We start from the raw sequence: 27392 nt of genomic DNA on the forward strand, positions 1-27392 counted from the left end.
TGGGGAGAGATAAGTGGCTGCAAGGCTGGATACTATCTTTCTTCACTGTGGCCCTCTACATAATCTCTGGAAAGGTGCTGAAACACAGTCAAGCTACAGTCAGCTCAATATTGATGTCGACCCTTCAGTTAGATTACAGAAAGAGAGGTCCAGTATTCCATGCAAACATCTCTAAATAATATGGTTTGGTTAAAGTGAGGTTCAAGGAGTTCTTCTTGAAGGTATATTACAAACCATGCCATATTTGTTCAGACTTCATGGGTTCTAGGGAAGGGGAAGATAATATGCAGACATACAAACAGCTGAATATGGAAAGCACTGAACATGTCACTTTGAATCAAATTATACGTACCATGCCTGACATTGAACAGAGCAATTCATAGTCCATACTATATTAGTGAAATGCAGGGGGTGAGAACTGTTGTCTGTCATTTTTCAGGTGTTAATAAAAATAAAAGTTGTGTTATTTTTTTCTGCATACGGCACATTTACAAAAACATTTTTCATGTCATACACATTTTAAATTGAAAAGAGTGATGATTTTTCATACATACCAATTGCCAGTCAAAATATCACCCTGGATTCAAAAATGTAGAACATGGCTTATAGTGTGCATGGAATTTCGAATTGTCCACAGACAAATGAAAATTCTTAGTTTGTGAATAATATGCCAAAGTTGTATAAAATGAGTTAATACCAAATGTATTTAGCATAAACATGGAAAGCTGTTTTCTTGTTTATTCAATTCACTTTCAGATAGGGTTGTTTGATTTAATAGCTGAAATATTTCAATGACAATCCATTAGAAAACTATTTAGATGTGAAAAACGCTTGTTCTATATACAAGTTTAACAACAGTGTATTGGCAGGGAAATAGTCCATTTAAACTTGGATCTTGGGAAGTATTTACTGTAAGAATATAGTTTCCAATTGGTCACCCCCCTGCCCCACACCAAATAAAAAACATTAATATTTTTCATATGTAATGTGAATGTGATCTTATCCAGTTTAGCTTTATAATCAGAAACATATGGCGGTTCTTATAATACACAACATTAATAACTGTTGGTTACAAATGAAAGAAAGCGTATTTGGCACAAATTGAAGACTGTAAGAACTACTGTAGTACCATAATCTGTCTGTGTATCTATTATAGAAATGTATTACCAGTACTCATGACTATGGTAAACTTCAGTAACTTTATGTGACCAAGATCTCAAGATATCCACTCTCTTCCTCCTTTTAAAAATAGAAAGTTCATATGAAGAAGAAAAAAAAACTCCACCGCCCCCCATTAGTAATTTCTACTTTTTATGGCATTAGGAAAATAACGAAAAACACATGATGTTATGGAAGCTGAGTTAAGACAGCTGTTTGTGATTTATACGCTCCATGAATGTTTATACAGTGTAAACCTTTCAGATGGTAGCTTTGTTTCTTCGTTATTCTGCCTACATGCAACGTACAGGACAGTGTTTCCACTGTGATTCAGAAGCTGGTCATAAATGTTAACTTTTACAGAATGACTGCTGCAATGAGCCGTTCCACCCCTGAGATCGACTGTGGATGTGAGGGGGCACTGCATTAAAAAAGCATATATAAAAAGGACATGACGTTGCCTACTTGGTGTGTGATACATTCTCTAAGCACTTACTGCACAACCTTTTGCATCTTATCTAGCACCGATGTTGTGAAAAGACTCTTGGGTAACCTTATTCTGGGAAACCACTTACTGCATAGTCGAACCTGTATTAAACAACTGGTTTTCTTTGGTGAACACAGATGATCCCTTGTTAAATATATTCCAGCTGGATGGTGCCCCTCCATGAACTGTACATACCAGCCTGCAACAGCATTTCAGTCATGAGCAGTCTAGGATTCCTGGATGATAACCTGGCTATAAATATCACTTTAAGTTCTCTGTTATCTCTTAATGTCTGAGGTTACTTCTTGGCATGCTCTCATGCTCATATTTACAAAAAAAAGGTAATTGTGTGTGTATATATATATATATATATATATATATATATATATATATATATATATATATATATATAGCTCAAATGTGTACATTTTGGTTTCTAAAAAGTGCAGTTTGTTAAAATACAATGTGAGCCTTACTGCTTGTGGTTGAGTTTTTAAACCACATTTCGAAATCTATAAACGCGACGGCGTCTTTGTTTTCGCAATGCCTTTGCATGCAGCCACGCACTAAATATCACTACATGGCAGGAATTTAAGTGCAGTTATTAGTTGTAGTAGAATCTGAAAAACTGTTTTCCACATTTGCCCAAGTTATGCCATCAACTAGTGTTATAGCCAAGGGATATAGATTTGATACCATTATATACTACATCATACATTAAGTGACCTTGCAGAATATGGTTACTAAGAGGTCCGAGTGTATACAGAATATTTTAAACAACATATACAATACAGTTTATACAACAATGGCAGATTTTCTTCATGTTTTTACATACTAGTGATTAACAGATACTATTGGAGGTATGATTTTTATAAACTTTATTTAAACCAGTGGTCCTCAATTTGGCACAGGCATAAATTGATCTTACTTGGCTGTTTGCGGACACAGTTTACACAGATAATCATGAATAAACTAAAATAAAACAGGATAGATGGTGTCTTGTTTTGTTTCAATTTGGCAAATTTGTCAACACTACTTGGTTTTAAAGATCGTCATCTCCATTAAAATTATTCAGGAAAAGTGGATTCATAACTAAATCTACCACGGTGTTTCCAGTAGTTAAAAATATATATAGAGAAAATTAAATTCAAAATACTAAAATGTACTATTTTTCTTAATAACAGTCGGCAAAATTCAGTGCTTATCCGGCATATGAACACCCGCCTCTGCTCACGAATGACTGAACAGCTGTCAGATCTTTCAGTTTCCTATTGGCTCCTCACTCGCTTTTAATTTTCATGCAGAATACCGTGAAGGGCCTCTGCTTGCTTATAATTGGACAGCTGCATAAAACTTGGCAGATATTTGACTCTTCTATTGGTTATACTTACTGTCAGTACCTGCAACTGAAACAGACACAGTTTATGTCCCACCCAGCTAACTTATGATTAGGCTACCGAAGAAATAATGCAGATATTCAATTGGTTGATCGTATTGCAGCGGACCTTCAGGAAAAAAAAAAAAAAAAAAAAAAGTTCAGATACCCTGTTCGTGTCGTATTCGCACAGACACAGCTGTCAACAGACTGCTGTGACTCTTTTGTTGGAAAACGTGTTTAAAGCTTTCTTTATTTTCCCACACTACGACCCACTGGAAAAGTGTTCACTACACATAATTTAAGAACAGCTGCCGCGGGCACAATGGCCTGGCTTCACGGACATGAATTTGGCACCACTTTGAGGATTCAGATCAATGTAACAAACCCTGTTGTTATTGTAACGGGCAGTGTTGTGATACACTGATGTTACTGATTCTGTCCCGTTGGGGAGATGAGATGAGGTTAAAAGCTCTATAACCACAATGCTGATGAACCCAACTCTTTTGCATAGTGGTTAAGATGCTCGCCTGCAGTGTGTGGGGTCACCGGTTCACACCCAGCCTTCATCCTGTTGCGTTGGTGATGTCATCCTGATCTCATAAAATGGCTGCAGCCGATCACCAGGAGAAAGTGTGCAACGAACAGTGTTGAGTGATACACAGCCTTTACAGATTTTATCTCGTTGGTGAAATGAGGTTAAAAGTTCTATAACCATCAATGCAGACGAGTCTGGATCTGTTGCATAGCGGTTAAGACGCTCGCTTGAATGTGCAAGGTTGCTGGCTCATGACCACCCTCTAACCGTTTACATTATCCTGTGCCTTAAACGGAATAAAAAGTGTCAGTACTTGTTCCAATTAATGCACAAAGTACTAAGCCATTACAAACTGCTTCCACCCAGTTCTCTGGGAAAACAAAATGCGGTACTAGGTACCGATGACTTCAGGCCCATTTGCTGTTACCTTAAATAACCTCGCTTGGCAAACAAATTGTTAGAAGACAAACAGCCATTGAAGGTAAGCTGAATAGATATATACTAGCAGTTCTAAACTAGCAGCATGTTAAAAGACCAGCCCTGCTATTCAAACAAGTCCCCTTTGCCTCTGCTAATGAAAGACAATGTCTAAGACAAGGTCCAAGAAAAGTTCGAAGGAAATTTAAAAAAAAAATTAAAATAAATATGAATGTTGTCAGCTTTGTTGTTTGAGGAATAAGACCACTAAAACAATGCATTTAGTTGTGTGCTTTTTAAAATGGCAGGAAGGCATTGATTAATTCCTGACAATGTGTATTATTTTGAGTACTGTATTCAACAATCCCAACAGGCTTACTTGTAAAACCAGAGCATAAACCATTGTTGCTAAAAATCCCAACGTAAGCATCTCTCCAAATCCTGAGCAAACATTATCTACTGTTAATTACCTGAAAAGTACAGCTTTAGCCACTTCCCCTCTATCTAGGAGCTCTAAAGTGAAACCTGAAAAAGTCTCCTATTGTTTTCAATTGTGCAAGAGCCAGCAGCAAATGGGGTTCAAATTGCAGCTCTGAAAGGTAACAGGAAATTGGCAAACTGCTAATCTGCACTAAACTATTCACAGTAACAAAAGATACATTCCTGCAAAAAAAAAAAAAAAGCAGAAATTCTAGACAGAGCTATTTAGTTGTGTCAGCCCTCCGTTAAAAAACAGTTTGCGATGTATAAAGCCCTTTCGATTCAATTCACTGGCGTGGAAAAAAGTAACATATTTCACATTTTATGTTGGTCTGTGGACTATATAAACAGTTGAGACATGGTTACCATCAACGACAATAAGTTCTTATTTACAAAGCTGACCTACAGGGCTACATTTACTGAATCACTCGAAAACAACAATATTCTTCCCAATGGATGCATAAAAATAAGCCATGTACAGTACATAAGACTATGCCAAACATACATGCATCTGTTGGTATGCTTAAATTGATCTTATCAAATCAAAACCTACCAGATGTATGTTTTGTACTTTGTTGTTTACCTAAAGTAACCAGAGCTACAATTACCCAAAATACCACAATCCAGGAAATTGTAACCCCATTACATAACCCTCAGGTTTCAAACCGTAGGAATCTAAAAATACTTTGTGGTTAATGACTCATTCCCATTTTCAAAGAAAACCCTGGTATTTATAGATGTTGCATGTGTTCTTGGTCAAAGCCGCAAAGAGTTCTGTCAGTCTTGGTCAAGGAACAGACAAGTCACATTCACTCCGAGTCTCCCAAGTTGTTGAAATATGGATTCATATAATTCAGAAGGCAATATGCTGACCAATCAGGAAATTGGAGGAAACAGAAGGCCACCATATAAAAAGGACCAGTGTTGTTAGCTTCTATATATTTTGGCTCTTGCATTTGGTCAAATGGCTATTAACTTATTTAGGCCAGTAACACTAAACTGTAAGCAAGCATTACCCACTGGTTATGCAATTAGAGACATTAGATAATTTCTAGATTAATGTCCGATGGCAACAGTACATACAACAATGATTGCTTTTTATATTTACCTTGTGTTTTTTTTTCTTTTACTGTGTGTATCCCTTAATTTGGGTCAATTAGTATAAATAGTACACAAAACCCTCATTGTTTTTAGGTGGAAACTGGATTGATGATGATGCAATCATTCTGATTATAGGAATTTAAAAGACAGGCTTGCTTCCACCAACAACTTTAAAACCAGAAGTTTTAAAGCTAGAATTTATAATACATGTTTGTATGATTCTATAAAACAATGTGAAGAAGCGCTATAATGCTGTTAAATAACAAATCTAAACTGGATAACTGGTAATACATGAATGTATGCTTAATAAAATATATTACTTTAAAATTCACTTCAGCATTGAGAAATATGTCAATACATGCATTAAATTGATTATCGTTAGGATCTTTTTTGTTAAATCTAGGAAATGAAGACGATTTATCTTTGTTATCTATTTTCTTTATCTATGGGGACGGGGGATGACACACACCAGAATTTCTCCATCCATCTTTAAATGACCCTTTTCCTGGTTTATCACTGATCTCCAGTATATTTATTTTATTTTTTAAATTAAAGCTACTTTTTATAACAGCAAAAGTCATCTCAACTCCTAAACCCACACACTACTTTACCATGGTACAAATATAAAAGCATTCTTTATGTAAGGCTAAATTGTAAAGGAAATCAATCAAGCACAGTTGTATTTAGAAAAATTAAGGACACAGGACAAGTAGAAATTATTTTTCATTAATTAATATATTTTCTGCATTATAGTTAACATATTATGTAGTTTCTTTTGTGCCACCCTTTCATTTTTTCAGTAAGTATTGATATTTTGTTATATTCAGACATGAGTAAAATTTCAAGACAGTCTTTTGCAATAAATATCATAAAATAGAGCTCACATAATAAATATTCTTTACAACAAATGTTTTTTGTTTTAACAGACTTTTTTTTTTTTTTTTTTTTTTTTTTTTTTTTTTTATGTCAGAATTGTTTAAATTTTAAAATAAATGTACAAAAAGCCACAGGTGTCCACCTAGAATAGTACAGAACTTGTCTACGCTAAATGTGTGTGGGGGTGGTGGGGGGGGGGGGGGGGGAGAAGTGGGACATGAATACTTTAAGTCTTACATAAATTAAGTTTACCAAAATGTTAATAGCATAGTAACAGAAATACCCACCGTTTTATATGGCACCCATTTACAATTTAGATATACAAACAATAACAATCTGGGTTGCAATGAAAATCTGGTAACCGCTACATATATGTATATATTTATCACTGTCTAGATAGTCCTTCACAAATTTGGTAAGGAGATGGTCTCACACAAAGCTGAAGCACAGAGAAGACCCCTCCCTAGAGAGTATGTCATTACAATGAAGTGTGTTAATGAGTAGCCAAAAACAACACAAAAGAATTGCAAGGCAAAACACTGGCTTGTAAAAGGTCAGAGGATAGCAAAAGTGGCATCATTCTCCATGCTTGTTCCAGAGAGGATAAAGTGTGTGTGGGGGGGTGGGGGGGTACATAACATTTAACTTAACAACAAGACTGATGAGAGTTCCAAGTGGAATCATGAGGGTTTGGCTTGGCTCTGTGAGGGGCAGCTCTCCAGTTTGCAATAAACAGTATTGGAGTTCTTACACCGGCACCCAGGCCTGTTCACCCAGTCATAGCAGCCCTGGCACATCTTAACACACCCTTTGACTGGAGGGTAGCAGAGTAAACAAGGCAACACCATAGACATTAATCCCATACACATGAACCTTGAGCAGCAGTGTGACTGGGATAGGGAGCAAGGATTGTCCACACACAAGTCCCCTTCATCATCATTTGAACAGTGGTAAAAAATCCCTTTGACCAAGCACATACACGTGCCATACTCCACCATGCTCTCTGCTGAGCATAAACACTGGCTGTTACAAGCCAGGCAGGAAGGGAGAGTCCTCGGTGCTGTGCACTCACCACATTTACACTTGCCACACTGTTCACAGATAAACTGATGTTTTGTGTTTTCCTCTTTCCCTGAACTTTTAAGCTTGTCCCCTAATGAAGCAGAAGACTTGGGCTGTGTTCGAACTGGCTTGTCCGTTCGGTGGGCCGGGCTAGGCCTTGTTGCTGGTGAGCGCCCTAGTAGACCCTGTTCTGAAGAGGCACTACTGCTGCTCCCTGAACTTGCTGCACTCCCCGTGCTGGTGGACCTACTCAATACAGGCACCCTAGCATTATACTGCAGACCCGCATTTCCTGGCTGGGTAGAAGAACGATGTTCATAGTTATTATTCACATTGATCAGTATGATTTCATGAGTCCTTTCGTGCTTCTCTGGCCTTGGAGCTATCCTGGGAGCAGGCTTTCTCACCATAGAAGGACCCTCTGTGTACTCATTGCTTGACCGGATAGTCTTGATTTGGTCCAGTGAGAGAATGGCTGTTTGCTGAATCCCTCTTTCATAGGCAAACCTTGGTCTGCTGTCCGAGGAAGGCTGCTGTATCACAACTAATGAACCGCCATTGCCATGTGGACTTTGGGGCTCCATCTGAGGTGATCACGACTTCCGACATTCACTGTGGACTTGGCATGCATCTGAAACCCTGTGTAGAGATTAAAAAATTAAACACAAATAAACAAGAGCAACAAGTATTGGCCTGGGTTTTACAGAAATAAAGGTTTCACGACAAGCCACAAATTGCATAATTGCTCTAACCACCTGGCAATGAGCTCCTTCAGTAAGGGATCATAGTGATGCTTGATCCCTGGGAAAAAAAAATAAAAAATCCAACTGAACAATATCCAGGTACATTCAGAGAATTTAAGTAACTGGGACTAATCATTTGTAACTACACATTATTCCTGCAACAGTTTTAGAATCACACAACTCAAAAATATAAAAAAAAAAAAAGCATCAAAAAAGCATGTTCAACCCTAAAGTGATGTTAAAAGTAAAATATAGCTTTAATAATTAAATGAAGGGTCATAACATTTATTTTTAAGATTAAATTGAACAGCACATCTACATTTTAGAACAAATACTTGTTTATTTGCATCTGAACAGCTAGTTATTAAAATATAACACATCGAACCGAGGATCCTGTCCATAAGGATAAATCATCCGTTTTAAATAGCTTTTTGCAGATTAAACAATGCACGAAAACGTGCATTACATATGCACTAACTAATATTAGAGCCGACACGAAGTGTTTTAAAAACGTGATAAATTTGTTGCCCTTAAGTTTCATATTTAATCTTAAAGACTACTGCCGCTTTAAGAAACGAAAAAAAATAACATCCCCTGACCCATGAAATCGTGTGTGAAAGCACGTTTTCTAAACCATGAAACTTAAGAATGATTTAAAAAAAAAAAAAAATAAAAAATCGTTTCTTTGTATAAAATACCTACATTACTAAGTACTCAACAGTATTCAACTTTTAAAAAACAAAAACAAATTCCACAAGAGACGGTCCAAACCCTTACCTTGACATGAATAGAAACGGAATTTTGGAAGCCAATGCTCTTTTGGGGTTGCATTGCTGAAAAGCGAAATGTATTAAATACCCTGCGGAACTTGCACAAGACTTCCAATCACCTTGCGCTGAAAAAAATACCCAAGCCTCTCAATAAAATGTCATGTCACTGTTTAAAAAATATTCCGTGACTGTACACTGGTCGTACCAAACAAACATATCACCGCACTATAGCATAAGATGGTGGAGCTGCGCCCTCTGTGATGGCAATTCAAGAACTGATTAATAACAAGCAGAGGAAGGAAAAACTTATGAATGAAAACAAGGGGGGGGGGGGGGGGGGGGGTATTTGTTAGTCACGCGGGGAGGGCAGTCCCTTCCCGTCTGAAGACTTGAAAATATGCTACAATGTTACAATGTTGAGTTAATGTGATTAAACACCAAGAGTGTGACGAAACATATTTTTATAAGATGTCCAGACTAAGCAATGAAGGTTATTGTTTTCTTCTAAGAAAGAAGATCGTTATTTAATGTCCCGTCGCGAAAAAGATGGAACCATTATATATATATATCTATATATAATAGTATATATATCTATATATATATATATATTATATATACATCATATATATAATACCCCCACGCACGTGATGGTGTGTAAAAATAGATTAAACACATAAGTCAAGCAATAACAGCATACAATACATTTATGGAAAAAACGGAACTAAATGAAAACCTTACCTATTTGCAATCATCCATGATTTCCAAATCTATCAACCGATACGCCTAATAAGATCCAACCAATGAAATCATCATCAAGCATGAATTGCTATAAACACTGAACATAACGAATACTGTATATCCAATGCGAAAAAAAAAACATTTGGATTTCTTTCCAAATGTTTGCATTCATGGGCCACCTTCGGGATAATAGTTCCGGAAAAGTAAATCCACAAACACACACCAGCAGTGCAGTGTAGTCAAGTCTGGAGACGCTGTTCCAAATTCAGACGAGCTCAAGGGTTTATTTGTTAAACAGCGCAGAAAATGCCCTAATTCAAACTGTGATGTAAACGTACACTTTTGTCAGATGTTGTTACTTATACATCCAAGTTTAGGTTTGCAATGCCGCTTGGAAATATTGAAGCTGATTACATAAAACGTTACGCAGATTGTTATTTGATGAGAACTGATAAGTTTGCAGCAGACCCGGTGCTCCACACAGCTGTCTTGCACTGAATGAATGAGACTCTGGAGCTCCGTGTTTATTCACTTAGACTGGTCCCATTGGCTGCTCAGTCCAGTGAAAAAAGGAAACATCGCATCCGCTCACCACTGATTGGCCGTATGTTGGAGGGTGGGCGAGGGAGAGAGGCGTGGGCACGTTAAGGTGGAACAGACTATTTGGATACCACAGAAAATCAGCATATAAATGGTTTTGGCTACTGGTGACTTAGCAAATACCATTCCTTTACTGCAGTTACTGGATATGTGCACTCTTTTCAGATTTGATGCTGTTTTCTGCGTCTATAAAAATACACAGGCATTTATAAAAATAAAATTTGAATATTGAAAACATGTACACGCAAAAACAGCCCTTTTATTATTTACTTTTTACAAAGACTGATAAGAAAAAAATACAGAAGTTGGAGGGATCTAAGCTATGCATATTTCAAATTAATGACAATTATGTTTCTTTCTCTCTTTACGTGGTATATTTTCCGGGAGCAAGACCAGTCGCACGCTTCTGTACCGTGGTAATTTGCACCCACCTTAAAAGTTAAACCTACTGCAGATAAAAAAAGAGCTCTCAGTTCCCGATTGTCTGGTTTGATTGGTGTTGAGGATACATTACATCCGGATCCATTAGAATGGGAAGTTCAGGACAAAGTCACAAAGTCAATCTCCCTATTCACATGGAGAATTAATGGATATTTGCCCTCTGTCGTAACCTACTATTTCTCATATATATATATATATATATATATATATATATATATATATATATATACACACACACACACACACACACACACACACACACAAACACACAATGAAACCTGTTGATTTGTTTACAATAAATAATGTTTTAACGTCTTCTATTAACCAAATTAGGCACATTTTAAAAATGAAAAAATCATTCGTTTTGCAGACAACGACATCAGATTGTTCATTTGCTCTTTAGTCAAGTAGGATCATTACAAAAACAACAAAACAAGCAAAAAAAAAAAAAAAAAACGTGGTGGTTATCATCCAGGTGGATATAAAATAATATAACCACTTGTAATTTAACTAACTACGACTACTACGACTAATAATAATAAATAATAATAATAATAATAATAATAATAATAATAATAACACTTCTTTAAAATACGCATTTATCAGGCAAGCTAGTCTGTGCTTGTTCGGCGTTAAATTCGACAGACAAAGGAAATCGCTCATCATTAATTAGCGTGAATAGCGATTTTATCACAAACCTACAAACAGACTACTGGTAAATGGTAAATTCTATGGCTTCCTCTCCTTAACAATCGGTAAATAGTCTAAAATGCTTTTATCTATGCCTGTCAAGACTTCAGTTTTAAGCGGGGGGGGGGGGGGGGTATCGTTTAATTGGTTTGACAACCAGAACTAAAACAGAAACAGAAGAGAACTCTAACTGAAACAATTCCTTAAAATGCAACTTGAGAGGGGGGAACGATTTCAAATTAAAGATGGGGTCTGTTATTTTTACCATTTAATTGTTAACAGATGTAATATACAACCATTTTAAATGTTCGTTGAGCAGTAACTACAACTTAATACAACTATCTAAACTTGTTTGTTTGCAACTCGCGTTTGAATTTCAGCAGCCTCTTTTATATATCTGGTTAATAACTAATTCCCATGACCTGACGAAATGAACAGAAGATGTAGTCCAAAGGCCATTCCATTTATTTGCATGATCGTTGTTTATTGCAATCAAGAACATCTAAAGAGATCAAGTCTCGTTATAATTGTATGCATCAGTACCGAAAGTAATACAAAATATTTTGTACACCACTGGTATCAATTGAAACACCGATTATATTTTATTAAGCTCCTGTTAGATATGGCTCGAATAACTGTTGGTACATACCACTGTGTGTGTGCATATCTATCTATCTATCTATCTATCTATCTATCTATCTATCTATATATATATATATAGTAGTGTTTTCGGGTTCTTGGGACAAAGATGAGACTGAGGCTGTAGTAATCAATAAAATAAAATCATAAAGTTAAGGAAGGGAACTGGGAGTCAAAAATATTAAATTAAGATGGTTAATCATAGTTCTCTTTTCTTACCCTAACCCTTTTTCTCCCTTTCTCCCTTATATCCCCTCACTCCCTCTGCCCCTTACTCAGACCCCTGCCCTTTCCACCAAACCTGCATTCCAATTCCCCCACACACACATCCACACCCACCATGCAACCCCTACACGCACATACCCACCATGCAACCCCTGCACACACACATCATGCAACCCCTTGCAAACACAGAGAAAGAGAGAGAGAGAGAGAGTCAATCAATGACTCATTTTTTGTGTACCTACATTACCTTTTTCTTTTTGATTTTGCTTCTTTCGGTATACAACCATTTTCCATTTTTAATGTGTGTGTGTGTGTGTGTGTGTGTATATATATATATTATATATATATATTTATATATATATATATATATATATATATATATATATATATATATATATATATATATATAGCCAGCTCAAAGAGCCAGCTGCCCAACGTTTCGATATGTTTTTCATATTTTTCTCACAGGAGCCTGTGTTTGAATCAAAACATTGGAGGTATTTATAGGTGTTATTGTTTATATTCAAATCCATGATTTATTCTTACATGATGCAATATTGTTCTATATACATTTTTACTTATATCTTTAAATCTATATTAATTCTAATTCACATTATTTTATATAAAGTTATATTTATGTTATCATGCAATGCTGGCTCTGAGGATCAGTCTTGATTTGGTCTCCCCAGCGCATCAGCATATATATATAATGTTTTGTGAGAATGAAGACAGACGGAGACAGGGATTCCAGTTCTCGAATTCACGGATTATTATTTACAGGTATTTATTTAGTCACTGTCAGCTATGACTCATACCTCCAAAACAATAAACCTTGCTGGTTAACCCTCATAAGGTAACCATTCAGACCCCTTGGTGTTTTGTATCAGTTATTATGTGGATCTAGTGACTTGATTTTTGTTTCCTTTTAGGTAGTTGTCAGACACCCATCCTGTTACACTATGCAAAGGATAATTCTAGTCCAGGTAGCCTGGTTGAATTTCCCGAATTGTTTTAGGTTTGGGGTTTCGGTGGGCCAGAAATTCTCCTGTGAATATCTCAGGCACTGTATAGCTAGCTTCCTGGTTCAAGGCTTGTTTAAAAGAACAGAATTAGAGCATTCCAGTGATGTATTGTATGTCTTGAACAGACGTTCCTAATCGAAACTACAGCAAACCGAAACTAAGGCTTGAGTCATGTGACATGAGTCTGTCTGCTCCTAAGTTCTGTTTGTTGCCTATTACTCGGTCACTTCAATGGATAGCGTTCCGGTTTCAACTTTGTTTAAAAGCACAGGCTTTGCACTTTCCATTGATGTCAGGCATGCCCGTATGCATACTTTCTACCACCCTCTCATTCAGTGCTCGTGCTGTGACTCACAGCTAATCAGTAGGTGTCTTTAAGTGCCTGTAACTCAAAAACAGAAAAGGCTAGGAAAACATTCAATATACCAAATGAAGGATGAGGCCTGGGGCTTTCTCACATGCCTGTGACATGTTCCTAGAGTAAACTACAGTGTCCAGAATACAGTGGTGCCTTCTCTTGCTAGGAGACAGCTGTGCGCATTAAAACACATTATAGCATAAACAACATATTAACCTCTTTTTCAACGGCCAGACGATTTTTTTCCACCTCAAGGCGAGCTTTTCCAATGTTAAAATGGTCCATGTCAGTTACCTTTCTTTGCCTATCTGTAGACACTGTAAAAGGCGAAAAACTTGTGGGTTGTGAAAGTTGTACGGAGGCAGATATTGGCACAGTCTTCGCTGTCCTCTGTGAAGAATACCTCCATCGTGTCACTGTAATACACATTTATAGCGATTTTCACATTAATGTCAAGCAAGATTACTTTCTTTTTTGTTTTGGCCCATTGTGGAAATACAAGTTTCTGTTATTCACACTACACAAATATAATAATAATAATAATAATAATAATAATAATAATAATAATAATAATAATAATAATAATATGTTTACCTTATAGATATTGCTATACTTAAGTTAGATGGATAATTAATGATGTGTTTACTTACTCGGAAACTGGGTCAAAGGTAACAGGTGGTGCTATGCTTTAGTCTCTTCTGCTTGTGTTCAATCCACCTTCAATATCTGCAACAGCTACTTCATCGATAATATTTAGGGCCATATTTTCCTCCTCAGTGAGGTCCTTTGGTTTTTCCCCACCGCCTGTCTGTTTTACTTCCCTCCTTCTTTTTGCCTCTTATGATTTAGTTCTGTTTGCTAACGCTATCACTTTTTTCTTACTTTAGTTGCCATCCTCTCCACAAACCCAAAGCATTTATTTGATCTGTGATCATTTGTCACATTTTGTTCTTTTCTTCACTAGTTAGGGTTCCCGACAACAGTGCCAAATGGAACAGATTTGTTTTGACCAACAAGTTGACCAATAATTGTATTTATTTCTTCTTTAGAAAAATTGTCTTTCCTTGTCACACCAGCCATTGTAAGTTATTGCAACTGTGCTTTAAAGTTGATTGCAAAGTAAGTGAATTTTCAGAGTGCAAAAAGCGCTAAAAGGGATCGTAAGTGATGGTCCTTGTGATGGCTTTTATGAAACGCTTGCAGTCCTCACAACCACTCTTGCACCCTCTTGCACTTTTATGAAATAGGCCCCATTTTACCAGGAAAGTCAGTTTTCTGACATGTCCTTATGAGGGTTAATGATGTCCCCTCTTTTAAGTGTACTACTAGATTCATCAAACTCTTTTGGCTGCTCTCTCTCTCAAGAACCAAACCCTTCTGCCATTTTTACCAATGCTCCCTTCTTTGAATATCTAAGACTCTGGAGTTTTCGCCTGCCCTGTGCTGCCCAACACTCTCTCTGCATCCTTTTAGTCAGACTGCACCTGATTTTGGAGCCTTGGTAGTGCTAGTGGCCCTGGGCTCCCATCAGCTTTGGCTGGCGGACTGTCAGCCCTGGGAGAACTGGAACCTGGTGTAGTCCGTTTTGTTTGTCTCTTTAATTTGGTGAAAGTGCAGTTTCCTGTGTTTTTGTTTGTTACCACCTTTTTATATACTGTTCTGTTCATTCGTTAAATGCTAAGCGAAACCAATCGCTCAGCTCCACCCAACTCCACCTCTCTGTTGTTTATTTCCTGGTACCTGTTTCTGGTCTGACATCACCCACTACAGCTGTCTTTGTGACAGGGAGAAACAGGGATGAAAGTGGGAGCAAGTGGGGAAAGGGGGCTGTCAGGCAAGGGAGAGACAGCAGCTGCTGGGTCAGATTCTGCCAGTTCTGTACTCTGTAGGAGGCCACCCATTGTCCTCTGGGAGGTAGTTGAACCCAATAGACCACCTCCTCAATCCTCTTCAGGACCCATCATGGCTCAAGCCAGTGGCTGTCGAGTTTGAGACAGCGGTTCCTCTTCCGCTGGCGGCTGTAGATCAACACAAGCTCCCCATCTTCAAAATGTCTCTCCCTGTTTCTTCTGGGAACCTGCAGCCATAAATTGGTCCCTAGCAAAAGCGCAAGCCATCTCCAGGGGGTCCTGTAGCCTCCTGGCGAACTCAGGACCTGGAAGCTCGACTGGAGTGTCCAGTAGCTGGCCAAATGTCAATGCAGCTGGAGTCTGGAGTTCACATCCCAACATGAGCAAGGCAGGGGTACAGGAAGTTAAATAGTACTGATGTCCAGCAGGCCAGCAGAATGAGAGACAGGTGAGTGTCCCAGTCACGCTGGTGACTGGCAGTGCTGATCGCGAATTCGACTGCGAGAGTACGGTTCCATCGCTCCATGAGACTATTACTCTGGGGGTGGAGTGCAGTCATGTGAGTCTCATTTATGTTCAGCCACTTCACATCTCTGTGAACACCCAGGATTCAAAATTGTGACCCTGGTTGCTGTGAAGCTCCTGGGGAGGCCCCAAACTGGCTGAGAAACAACCTCAGCTTCTTGATCCTGCAGGGGGTATGCCTCGGGCCACTTTGTGAAGTCCATGGACACTAGCATGAACCGTTTTCCTCTGTATGTCTGCAGGGATGACCCCAGGATATTGACCCAACCCTCTCTATGGGCATGCCGACAGGAAATTGCTGGAGTTGGGTGTGTGACTGGTCTGTGGGTCTCTTGCAGGTGGTGCAGCTATTGTAGCGGCAGCAGAAGTCCTCCATATCTTGTCTCCACCGCCCCCAGTAGAAGGCCTGCCACAGTCGACGCAGGGTCTTGGTGACCCCAAAGTGTCTGGTATCTGGAGCTCCATGGTGCGCCTTCAGCACCGCTTCCTTCAGAGCTCAGGGGACCACTGTCTGCCACCTTGCTTTGCCAGTAGCTGGCTCCTTCCATTGGCATTGCAGGACTTTGTCTCGGAAGCTCAGTCCCTCCCATTGGGATCACAGGACTCTCGTGGCTGTAGAATGGGGCACCACTTCCTCCCAGGGGGGTCATTCCTGGTCCTCCAGCCACAGGAGGAGGGGCTGGAGTTCCGGAACCTGGTCCTGCTGCTGTAGTCACTCCACAACATCAATGGTTGTCAGCTCCTTGCAGGTGTCCACCCTAGCCCTCCTCTGTTGCGGGGACACACACCTCCTCCTGGCCCCTCAACTCCTCTCGAGCCACCCTCTTGGGACAATGACTACAGTCGCCTGGGACAGGGTGTCAGCATTGGCATGGTGAGCCTCAGCCCAGTGCTGGATGGTGAAGTTGAAGGGCTGGAGCTGCTCAATCCAGTGGGCGACCTGTCCCTATGGTTCACTGAAGGTCTGGAGCCACTGGTGGGCAGCATGCTCAATCCTCGCAGTGAAAAGGAGCCTGCAGAAGTAGTAGTGAAAGTGACAGACTGCCACAACCACTGCCAGTAGCTCCTGTCTGGTTACACAGTAGCGCCCTGCTGAAATAGGCGACCACCTTCACCCCTCAGCCCTGGGCTGGGACAGTATGCCACCGATCCCCTCATTGCTGGCGTCAGTGTCTAGGAGGAACAGCAGGCTGGTGTCTGGTGAGGAGAGTACTGGTGCCTGGATCAGTGCCTGCTGGAGGGCGTCAAAGGCAACCTGTCACTCCTCCATCCAAGTGAAGGGTTCCTTCTTCCACAAGAGCTGGTGTAGCGGAGCGGTGATGCTGGTGAACCCCTTAATAAAGCATTGGTAATAGACCCTGGAACCCCCGCAGCTGTCTGTAAGGGAGTGTGGGTCATTCCCGGACTACAGTCACCTTATCAGGTTCGTTGCTGATCCCCTCTCTTCCGACTTGGTGGTCCAGAAAGGTGACTTCTCTCCCCATGAACCAGCACTTCTCAGGGTGGAGCTTCAGCCCAGCCCCAGCCATATGTTCCAGCATTCTCCTGAGTGCATCCAGGGCAGACTGGAAGGAGGCTCCATGAACCAGGAGGTCGTCCAGGCAGAACAGGTAGAAGGTAGAATGTCAACCAGGACTTTCTCCATCTCCCCCTGCCGGTGTAAAACGTGGTTTTTGGCCATGTGTCGAGTGTCAGGTCTACCTGCCAGAGAGCCACTTTTAAGATCCAGAGAAGAGAACCAGGTATATCTGGATACTCTTTGATGCGGGGGAGGGGGTACGAGTCCTTCTTGGTTACCTTGTTCATCTGCCTGTAGTCCACACAGAACCTCCAGTCGCTACTTTTCTTGGGCACCATCACCATTGCTGATGTCCAGGGGCTGTCCGAAGGATCAGTCAGACCGGCTTCACTCATTTCCCTCCATATCTTCTCTGCAGCCTCCTGGCATGCCAGTGACAAGTCACTGACTCTCCTCCCCCTTGTACCGGCTCTTACCCATCACTTGGTTGCCATTTCCAGCTCAGCAACAAGTTGTTCCAGTTGTCGCTGCAGACGGTCAACACTTAGCAGTGGCGAAATGTACCCTTTTGCCTCCACTATCACAGTGTAATGTTTTGTGAGAATGAAGAGAGATGGAGACAGGGATTGGAGTTCTCGAATTCATGGTTTATTTAGTATATTATTTAAGTATTTCTTTAGTCAATGTTAGCCATGACTCATACCTCCAAAACAATAAACCTCACTGGTAAATGATTCCCCCTCTTAAGTGTACTACTAGGTTTAACAAACTCTTTTGGCTCCTCTCTCTCAAGAACCAAACCCTTCTGCTGTTTTTACTGTTGCCTGCTTGACCTCCCTTCCTGGAATATCTAAGACTGGAAGTGTTTGCATGCACCGTGGTGCTCAACGCTCTTTCCGCGTCCAAACAACAATACAAAACTTCTGAGTTAGCGGGTCATTACTATATATATATATATATATATATACACACACACACACACACACAGTGGCTTGGATTGAGGTCCGGGCTTTGACTGGGCCACTCTAGGACATTGACCTTTTTGTTTTTAAGCCACTCCAGTGTGACTTTGGCTGTATGTTTGGGGTCATTGTCCTGCTGGAAGATGAACCTTCTCCCAAGTCTCAGGTCTCTTGCAGACTTCAGCAAGTTTTCCTCTAGGATTTCTCTGTACTTTGCTGCATCTACTTTGCCCTCTATCTTCACAAGCTTTCCAGGCCCTGCTGCAGAGAAGCATCCCTATAGGATGATGCTGCCACCACCATACTTCACGGTAGGGATGGTGTTCTCAGGATGATGTGCGGTGTTAGGCTTGCGCCAAACATAGCGCTTAGCACTGAGGCCAAAATGTTCTATTCTGGTCTCATCAGACCATAGAATCTTCTTCCACTTGGTCTCAGAGTCTCCCACATGCTTTCTGGCAAACTCTAGCCAAGATTTGATATGAGTTTTTTTTTTTTCAACAATGGCTTTCTTTTTGCCACTCTCCCATAAAGGCCAGTTTTGTGAAGCACCCGGGCTATTGTTGCCATATGCACAGTGTCTCCCAGCTCAGCCGTGGAAGACTGTATCTCCTTTAGAGTTGCCATAGGCCTCTTGGTGGCCTCCCTGACTAGTGGCCTTCTCACCTGGATACTCAATTTTTGAGGATGGCCTCTTCTATATATTCACAATTGTGCCATATTCTTTCCATTTCTTAATAATGGACTTTACTATGCTCTGGGGGATATTCAATGCCTTGGAAATGTTCTTATATCCTACCCCTGATTGGTGCTTTTGAAGAACCTTATTCTGGATTTGCTTTGAATGTTCCTTCGTCTTCATGATGTAGTTTTTGTTAGGAAATGTACTAACCAACTGTGGGACCTCCCAGAGACAGGTGTATTTAACCTGAAATCATGTGAAACATCGTAATTGCACAGGTGGACTCCATTCAGCTAATTATGTGACTTCTAAAGACAATTGGTTGCACCAGAGCTTAATTAGGTGTGTCATAGCAAAGGGGGTGAATATTTATGCAATCAGTTATTTTCTGTTTTATATTTGTAATTAATTTAGAACAATTTGTAGATTTTATTTTTCACTTTGACATTATGGACTTTTTTTTGTGTTGATCAGTGGCAAAAACTCCTAATTAAATCCATTTTGATTCCATGTTGTAACACAACAAAATGTGGTAAAGTCCAAGGGGGGTGAATACTATATATATATATATATATATATATATATATATGTGCCGTGGCAGAGAGAGAAACAGTATTTTTTACTAGACAACACAGGTAATGGAACTACAAATAGAATAATAGAACAGAATCATAGACAATATATTAGTGTGCTGAAATCTAGTCACATGACCTTAGTATGTCAGACATATCAGATCAGAGGTCAAGATCACAGACACATTTAACTGGAAATATTAAATTTGTAGTCTGTATATCAATTATTTTTTATTTTTTTTTGCATGATATCCACAATTAATTTATAAGATCGAATAATAGAACAAACTTGTGTAGCGCAATACCACATGGCAAAAGTATAGAAGGCATATTTAGGTCACAAGTTGAAGTGAAGAATATTTTCTGTGAGGTGCTTGCATAACAATGAAAATTTGAAATCAGTAACACAAACAGTATGAGATATGCTTCTGAAGAATCAGCAGCCAACCAGGGATGTATAACAATTCATCACTTACTGCATTTTACTGAATATAGCTGGGTGAAAGAGGGAATGAAAGTATTGATGTATGTCAGTACTGTATATTACTAGGAACAAGGTTAGCTTTTACTTAGTAACTAAGTGCAGTCTTCTAAAGAGACATATCTTAATCCACTGAAATAAAATAAAAATAAAAAAACATTGATAATGCACATCTGTAGAAGAAAAATTTTGTAAGCGATTATAATTAATACAAGATAAACAACTTTCATGAAATTTAATGGATTCATTTTAACATTAGTGCAAGCATTGTTCTTTTAACAGGGTGACAGACCAGAGAACTTGCTGTTTTATCATGTACTGATATTACAAAGACAAATTATGGGCATACTTTGGTTTTGGAAAGGACAGTAAATACAATCCCGCATTTCTTGAAATGCTACCAGGATATTCACCTTTATTCTCATGCATTTTTAAATACCCTTTACTAAAACAATTAAATGAAGCAAAAGTACAGGGACCTGACTCTTCAGTACCGTGTGAGCCTCCTGGTACACAATGTTTAGTAACATGGGGTGACTGAAATGTTGTATCTCAAATCTTCAGATATGGTCAAAGTGTATGCAGACCACTTTGCTCATGGTAGTTGCTGTAGAACTGGATAAGTGAATCAGGAATCCTTGGTGTAACAATTTCCAGAGCACTTTCGAAGTGTCTTCCCATAATCTGCTGGGCCTGGATGTCCTCCTGCAGAGCCAACAAAGCAGCTTCTCTGCACAGAGCGGTGATCTTAAACAAGCAGGGAAAAGAAAACCAGTGACGACAGCAATCACAAACACAACTGAACAAAGACTGTAGTTAAAGCAGTACTGTTTGCAACTTACTGATTACTTTTTAATTTTACAATTTTGGTGCTTCTCAATTTAATTCACACGAAAGATGATGGACAATGGCAATCCTGACCTGAACTACCCTGCCATTTAATCCTCAGTCACAAACTGCACAAGTCAATAGGTTTGAATTATGTGGTTCCAAAAAAGTTCATATTGTACTTAATAATAAACACATGTATGTACTGTAGCTCTTACCATACTATAACCAAAAGTACAAAACATGCAAATATACTGGACAGTGTGCTACATTTTTAAACAAATGGTTCACTTTTTTTTTCATGTGGGGACAATTTGCCAGCGCTAAATGTAACAGTTTTATGATTTTTTTTTTTTTTTTTTGTGAATTGTACATAACATGTCTATGTGGAGTTGGCTATGTATGCCACAAAATGAAATAATACAGCTAAAATGTATAATATGTAATCACTTAGAATTTATTATTATTTATGGTCCTTGATCACTTGATTGGAAGTCAATAAAAAATAATACACTACCTGTATATCAGGTACAGTGAAGTAGATTGGAATTAATTTACACCTGTAGTTTAGGGCTAATTACATTTGAATTGCTGCCACCTATTGCAATTTGTTCCCAACAATAATAATAGTTCTAATACAAAAACACCTTGTTTTCTTAAATCAGAGGGATCTGAAAGCACACGTTTGTTCAACCGTCCAGCATATTTTCCCTGTTTACCGAAACAATGATCTCTACTGATTATACACCACAATAATGGTTGTGAAAGTCACTAGCAACAAATGTCACTAGAACAATTTTTAAAGCGGGGGATGCTAAAAGCCGTTGAACAAAACTGTAACCCCTGCATATGCTGGAAGCCATGCACAGCTTGCGGGTGCTAACGCACCCCCACTACCCCTAGTTCCAGCGCCCCTGCTGGCAAGCCTTTATAAGATTTACAGATCATCTTCCAGTGTTTCTGTAAATGTTGTATGTTAAATAGATCTTCCCAAATTTTTATGAAATAAACAACTGAAATGGAAATAGTGACTAATAAGATAAACATGTTACAATCAAAAGGTAAACATGATTTGCTACTGCTACCATTTGTTAGGTCTCAGAATGCTTACAAAATGACACATACATACAGTTTGCATGTACATAGTAGATGGGGATCCAGATTGAGTGACATGGCCCATAAATGGCGCTGAAGGACTACTACTTTATACCACTGTATTAGGGGGCAAATAATGTGAGTTGCTTCATTTTTGTATAGACCCACTCAAATAATGTCAGTCCTCTTGTACTTGAATGGAAGCTCTTTGTAACAATATAATATGGTTTCTAAACACTAAGAACAAGTTTAGGTGAGAGCAACCTGTAAGGTTGTTGCATAGCAACTACGGCAACTATCAGATAGTTATTTAGGAACAGTACTACTCCTGTGAGAATTACTTCAGTGATAATCCAAGGAATCTGCACAGCTTTAACACAAACGACAAGAGCCACAGCTGCAATTGCTAGGCCCAAAATATAAACAGTTCCACCCTACAATTACAATAGTCTATTTATTAAATAGCTCTGTTTAATAGTTTGAAATGTGAAATTAGTTTTCTTTAAAGTGGTAACTCTGCACTGGTTTATAGTGTCTAATTAACTTTCTGCGCACAAAGTGAAAAGATCAGATTTGTCATGCAATGCATGGTCTCTCCTCTCTATTTTTTTCTGCTATCCAGTCGCTCTTAAACCGTGCAGAGAATGAGACCCCTTCCCAAGAACTTCAGCGACACGATTACAGAATTGGTTAGGGTTACACTATTGAGCAATGCATTTCCACTTCAAATACCTTTTGGCTAGCCACAAAGACAGGAAATGCAGATTAGGCAATCGCCCACAACTGCTACATAACACTTGGGGGAAAAAAGAAGGCTGATTTTCGCACCTAGAGTAAAAATGTGGTAATTATTATTTTATTTTGAATAGGACATGAAAAATAATGTTGCACAATGGTAAATGATCAAAAACAGGAACAAGCACTTTCAAAATATTACTTAAAGTGACTTATTTTGTAAAACCAACAAAGTTTTTCTCTACTATTGGTTATGATTTATTTATTTTTTTTACCAGACTTATTTACATATGTCTTTTGAAGTGAAGTGAGTTTTTTAATTATTTCATTTAGAAATTACCACTTCGGATGTGCAACTAATTTCTGTAACTGATTATGTATGGAGTGGCTTACAGTTGCCGAGGGGCAGAGATTACAGTTGCACACATGTTTCAGTTGATGAAGGAATTAGCAGCTGGTAAGTGTGTTTATTTTTTTCATTAACCAATACCATTAACCATGTATTTATATCACCTACTATAGAACATACTACTGTAAAGCTGGTGTAGCTGAGAATGTTGTTTCTCTTTCTATAGAACAGTTAACATATAACTCAAACTCTGGCTTTTTAACTCTATAACACTATATACAATGGAATATATATTATTTTCAATCATTAAAAAAGGCAAAATGAATGCCTAATATCCCAAAGCACATAGCTTTAAGAAAAAAACACATCATCTAGTTCTGAAATAGTCTTTTACCCTCTCAACACCCCCTTCCTCTAATTATCTTGCACACAGACCTCAAATTACATGATCTTTATTTAAATTTGACTTGAGTTGCTAGATTTAAATCACACAACTGAAAATCACTTTCTCTGGTGATGCTAGTTAGTGATTATCTTTCAGGTTAGGGATGAATAAAAACAGCTTTATAACAGGAAGGTTACAGCAGACCACATGAATGTCTCTTGATCAGAAACAGCCATGGCCCAACAGCAGGTGTGATGTGGGGTAGAAGTCAGCAAATCCCCCCCAACCTCACCATTCCCTAAAGTAGTATTGTGGACTAAAGGAAATCTCTCTAAAAGAGGTGTAGGGAACAGTATAGCTTTCCCCGTTATTAACTTATTTTGATGTTACCAAGAAGCATTTAATAATAATAATAACTTTAGAAAACTGACAAATTAACTTACGTGTGAAATTGGTCTCCTCTATTGAAGTAGTGTACAAGGGGAAGGATTTATTTTAGATTAGCTAATGCTCTACAAACTACAAACACTACTGGTATTAGGGTAGGAATTCCAGTTTCCACAAACATCTGCCTAAAAGTGAATAATGCTGAAGTCTGGCAGTGTGCACTCTATGGGAGAAAGGGTACACTTGATAAATACCAAGGGACAGATGTATCAAAGCCTTTATGAGATTCTTAAATATTCGCTAGACTTCAAAACGTTCATCTACGTGCCGATCAAACACATATAAAATAAGATTTTGCTCATCAAGGTGTAGTTTTTGTAAGTAGTAATGGCTTAATCTGAGATGTCTCAGCCTGGACTGGTATTTTTACTGGTCAGGCCTCTTTCATCAGGCTACTTTCCTCCCAAACAATTTGGGAGCTCAAAGACCAAATTCTGCAATCCAACATATCAGTGTGATCGGTTTTAAAGCAGTGAGATGCCAATCGATTAACTCACATCTCGCTGAATGTGGCAGTGCTTTCACAAGACGAGGCACTGGAAGGTTAATTAAAGAATTGATACGAGAACCATTATTTCTGCTGCCAGGTTGGTTCTCTGTAACTGGAAGAGCTCCTCTACTTCGAAATTTAAAGAGTGGATAGACTCCATGATTCAAACCACTTCCTACGAACAGATGCTAGCTAGGTTGTCTAATAAAAGTCACGATTTCAATAAAATTTGGGATCCTTTCCTATGCCATGTCCTGAGCTGAACTTACATCCCTAATTGTCAATTTACCTCTAATGCTGTACTCACAAGGTCTTGTACTGTGTACAGTGTAAAGCCCTATAGACATTTTAATTACCTTAGTTGCAGCATCTTCTAATGGGGTAAAAAGTACTACACTGCGACCATGTTTGAAGGCACTGTTCTTCTAAAGCCTGTTATGACACCACACTCCAGGGGGGGGGTGGGGGGAGTGAAGAGAAAGTTATGACCAGGAATGCTTCATGCTTTATATAACACTTTCTGGAGGACTAATCAAGTTTAGTTTTACTTCACTTCCCAAAGTGTGACATTTGTCCTAATCAGTATGTAAAATTAAACATGTCACTGTTAAACAAAGCTGGCTGTCTTGGAGGGGCAGGTGCAAGCCAGATGTCAGGAAATGGCTTTTCCTTCTAACAACGCACAGAAAAAAAAAGACTGCAGATTGTGTAAACATTGCAGTTACCTCATCTTCTTCCAAGGGTTTCCCAACATGCAGGGCTTTAAGTTTGTTGTTTTTAAACAGAGATATGAAAAGATGCAGGCTGGGAATACAGGAATTACTTCCTACAAAATTACCATGTGAAAAGGGGAGGGGGAGGAGGGGAATTCAGTTGCATAAAACAGTTAAAAACAGGTCTACCAGCATGGATAGAAACAAGGAACATATTATAATTTATTTTTTAAGATTTCAAAACACAGTGTCAGTTGAAATGACCAGCACCAGCAGATTACACGGTACACTATTTGAGTTCCAGTTTCTCAGGATGCTGTGTTATTTTGCAATCATTATGGAATGTGATTGCAACCGAATTCCAGTGAAGAAAATCAAAAAGCTTATCAAGAATGTGACCTTTTTAACATTAACACAGAAAGTCTATAATCATACAAGTGCTAGACAGAAAAAAAAAAACACATCTGTGATAGGAGCTTTCCCCCTTGTGACCAATACAGCTATAAGAAAACGACATTTCTCTATTACAAAGACAGTTTCAGTCCTCACATGCACAACAGCAGGTCTGTTAGACTTTGCATTCTCTCAGAACAACTTAAACTCCTGGCAGATTCCTAACCTATAGTGGCACTACACTCAATACACAGCCTTAGGATTTCTACATTCTTTGTCCAACATTTACTCTATATGGTGTAAAATCACTCACTTAAACATCACCATTTGTATGTGGTTTTAACATCCATTTGGTTATTTTTCTCCTAGACTCTGGGTGTCATGCTTGTAGTTTTTCTACTGTAGATGCATTAGAAAATGTGTAGCAATGTGAAGATGGTTTAAAAATCTTACTAAGGTATTGCACCTCTTTTAGACACCTGAAACAATGCTGAATATTTCAATCAGGGCTGGCTGAATACCATGAAATACAACACCTATAAGTGATTTGATTATTTAATGTATTCCAGACTGGAGCCAAAAACCACAGATCAGAGCTCCAGATCCATGCCATGATTGCAAGCTCTCAAATTAGCAAACTGGAACCTGGCTGCTCAACTGAATGGTGTATGGGTTTTATTACAATGGTGACTTTGCTCTTCACCAAGTTAATAAATTATATCAGCAATCAATTACATACAGCTTGCAAGTAACACTTTGCTGATGCCAGCAAGTTCTATGATTGATTCCCAAACTGAAATATAAAGTTTTGCAGCTTACAAAGAAGGTACAAAGATGAGAAGTCTAGATGGCTGTTGGTTGGTTCAGCTATGGACAACATTTTTTAATTACCATAGGTTCTTAAACTTTTTTACCTCAGGACCCAAAACTATGTCTCACTGCCTTCTTGGGACCCATCTCCTATTTGACAATGCAAATAAAAAAGAAGAAAAAAAAATACTATTTAAAAAATAAAGTCAAAGTTCAAACCCCAGGCAGTGAAGAACAATTTTAAGAGGCTTTTAACGGGAGCAGTGAGGTTCTTGGAAATTTGTTACCAGCATGTCAATTCTCTGCTCAGTCTTCGATAAGGCCACTCTTTGATCATGCTCTATACTTGTTCTTCAAGTATGACAACGCTGAGAATCCAGATTCACACATGTAGGCGGTTCCAAACTGCAAAAGAGTATATATGGCTTTTTTAAAACAGTTTGACTGCTGCAGATGGGAAATCCAGAACTCAGTTTGATTGTCCTTGCTTCAAAAAGCATTTTGCTGCTTCCTTTAGCATACAATTGAAAAAGCACCTGCTTAAAAAAAGGCTTTTCAGAGGAACACATACTGTGACGAGAGACACATTATTATTATTATTATTATTATGATTATTATTATTATTATTATCATAGTAAACTTCAACATTATATCATGTTGTAGGGATTGAATTAAACCGACCCTTTGCTTTGTTGAAGTTGTAATAAAATTAAACGATTGAACACACCCAGGGTGCATTTGTGAGTATTCAAATATTGCTTACAAAATCATTTTCATTTTTATTTTTAAAACTAAAAATGTAAGTTATGTTCGATGGTGGTAGTTACTTGCTCTAA

At 38.6% G+C, this 27392-nt stretch overlaps 2 protein-coding genes across 4 annotated transcripts in view; both read right to left on the minus strand.

Moving 5' to 3' along the window:
* Window positions 1-6611: 6611 nt before the first annotated feature.
* Window positions 6612-10254, minus strand: spry1 (sprouty homolog 1, antagonist of FGF signaling (Drosophila)). Of its 3 annotated transcripts, none has more exons than XM_041264799.1 (2): window positions 9746-10254; window positions 6612-8133 (listed from the first exon to the last, which is right to left on the minus strand). In XM_041264799.1, exon 2 carries the CDS (start codon window positions 8076-8078, stop codon window positions 7113-7115), a length of 966 nt encoding a protein of 321 aa, XP_041120733.1. In that variant the 5' UTR covers window positions 8079-8133; window positions 9746-10254; the 3' UTR covers window positions 6612-7112. The 3 variants fall into 3 exon arrangements, with proteins under 3 accessions (XP_041120733.1, XP_041120742.1, XP_041120750.1); XM_041264808.1 differs by lacking the exon at window positions 9746-10254 and adding an exon at window positions 9015-9323; XM_041264816.1 differs by lacking the exon at window positions 9746-10254 and adding an exon at window positions 8250-8404.
* Window positions 10255-20531: 10277 nt separating this feature from the next.
* spata5 (spermatogenesis associated 5) overlaps window positions 20532-27392 on the minus strand; it is a 183785-nt gene continuing 176924 nt past the window's right edge. The window contains exon 16 of the mRNA XM_041264829.1: window positions 20532-21058. Within this exon, the coding sequence (XP_041120763.1) occupies window positions 20882-21058 (177 nt within the window). The 3' untranslated portion in view covers window positions 20532-20881. The remainder of the gene's footprint in view (window positions 21059-27392) is intronic.

The sequence above is a fragment of the Polyodon spathula genome, chromosome 1 (assembly GCF_017654505.1).
Source record: "Polyodon spathula isolate WHYD16114869_AA chromosome 1, ASM1765450v1, whole genome shotgun sequence".
NCBI lineage: Eukaryota > Metazoa > Chordata > Actinopteri > Acipenseriformes > Polyodontidae > Polyodon > Polyodon spathula.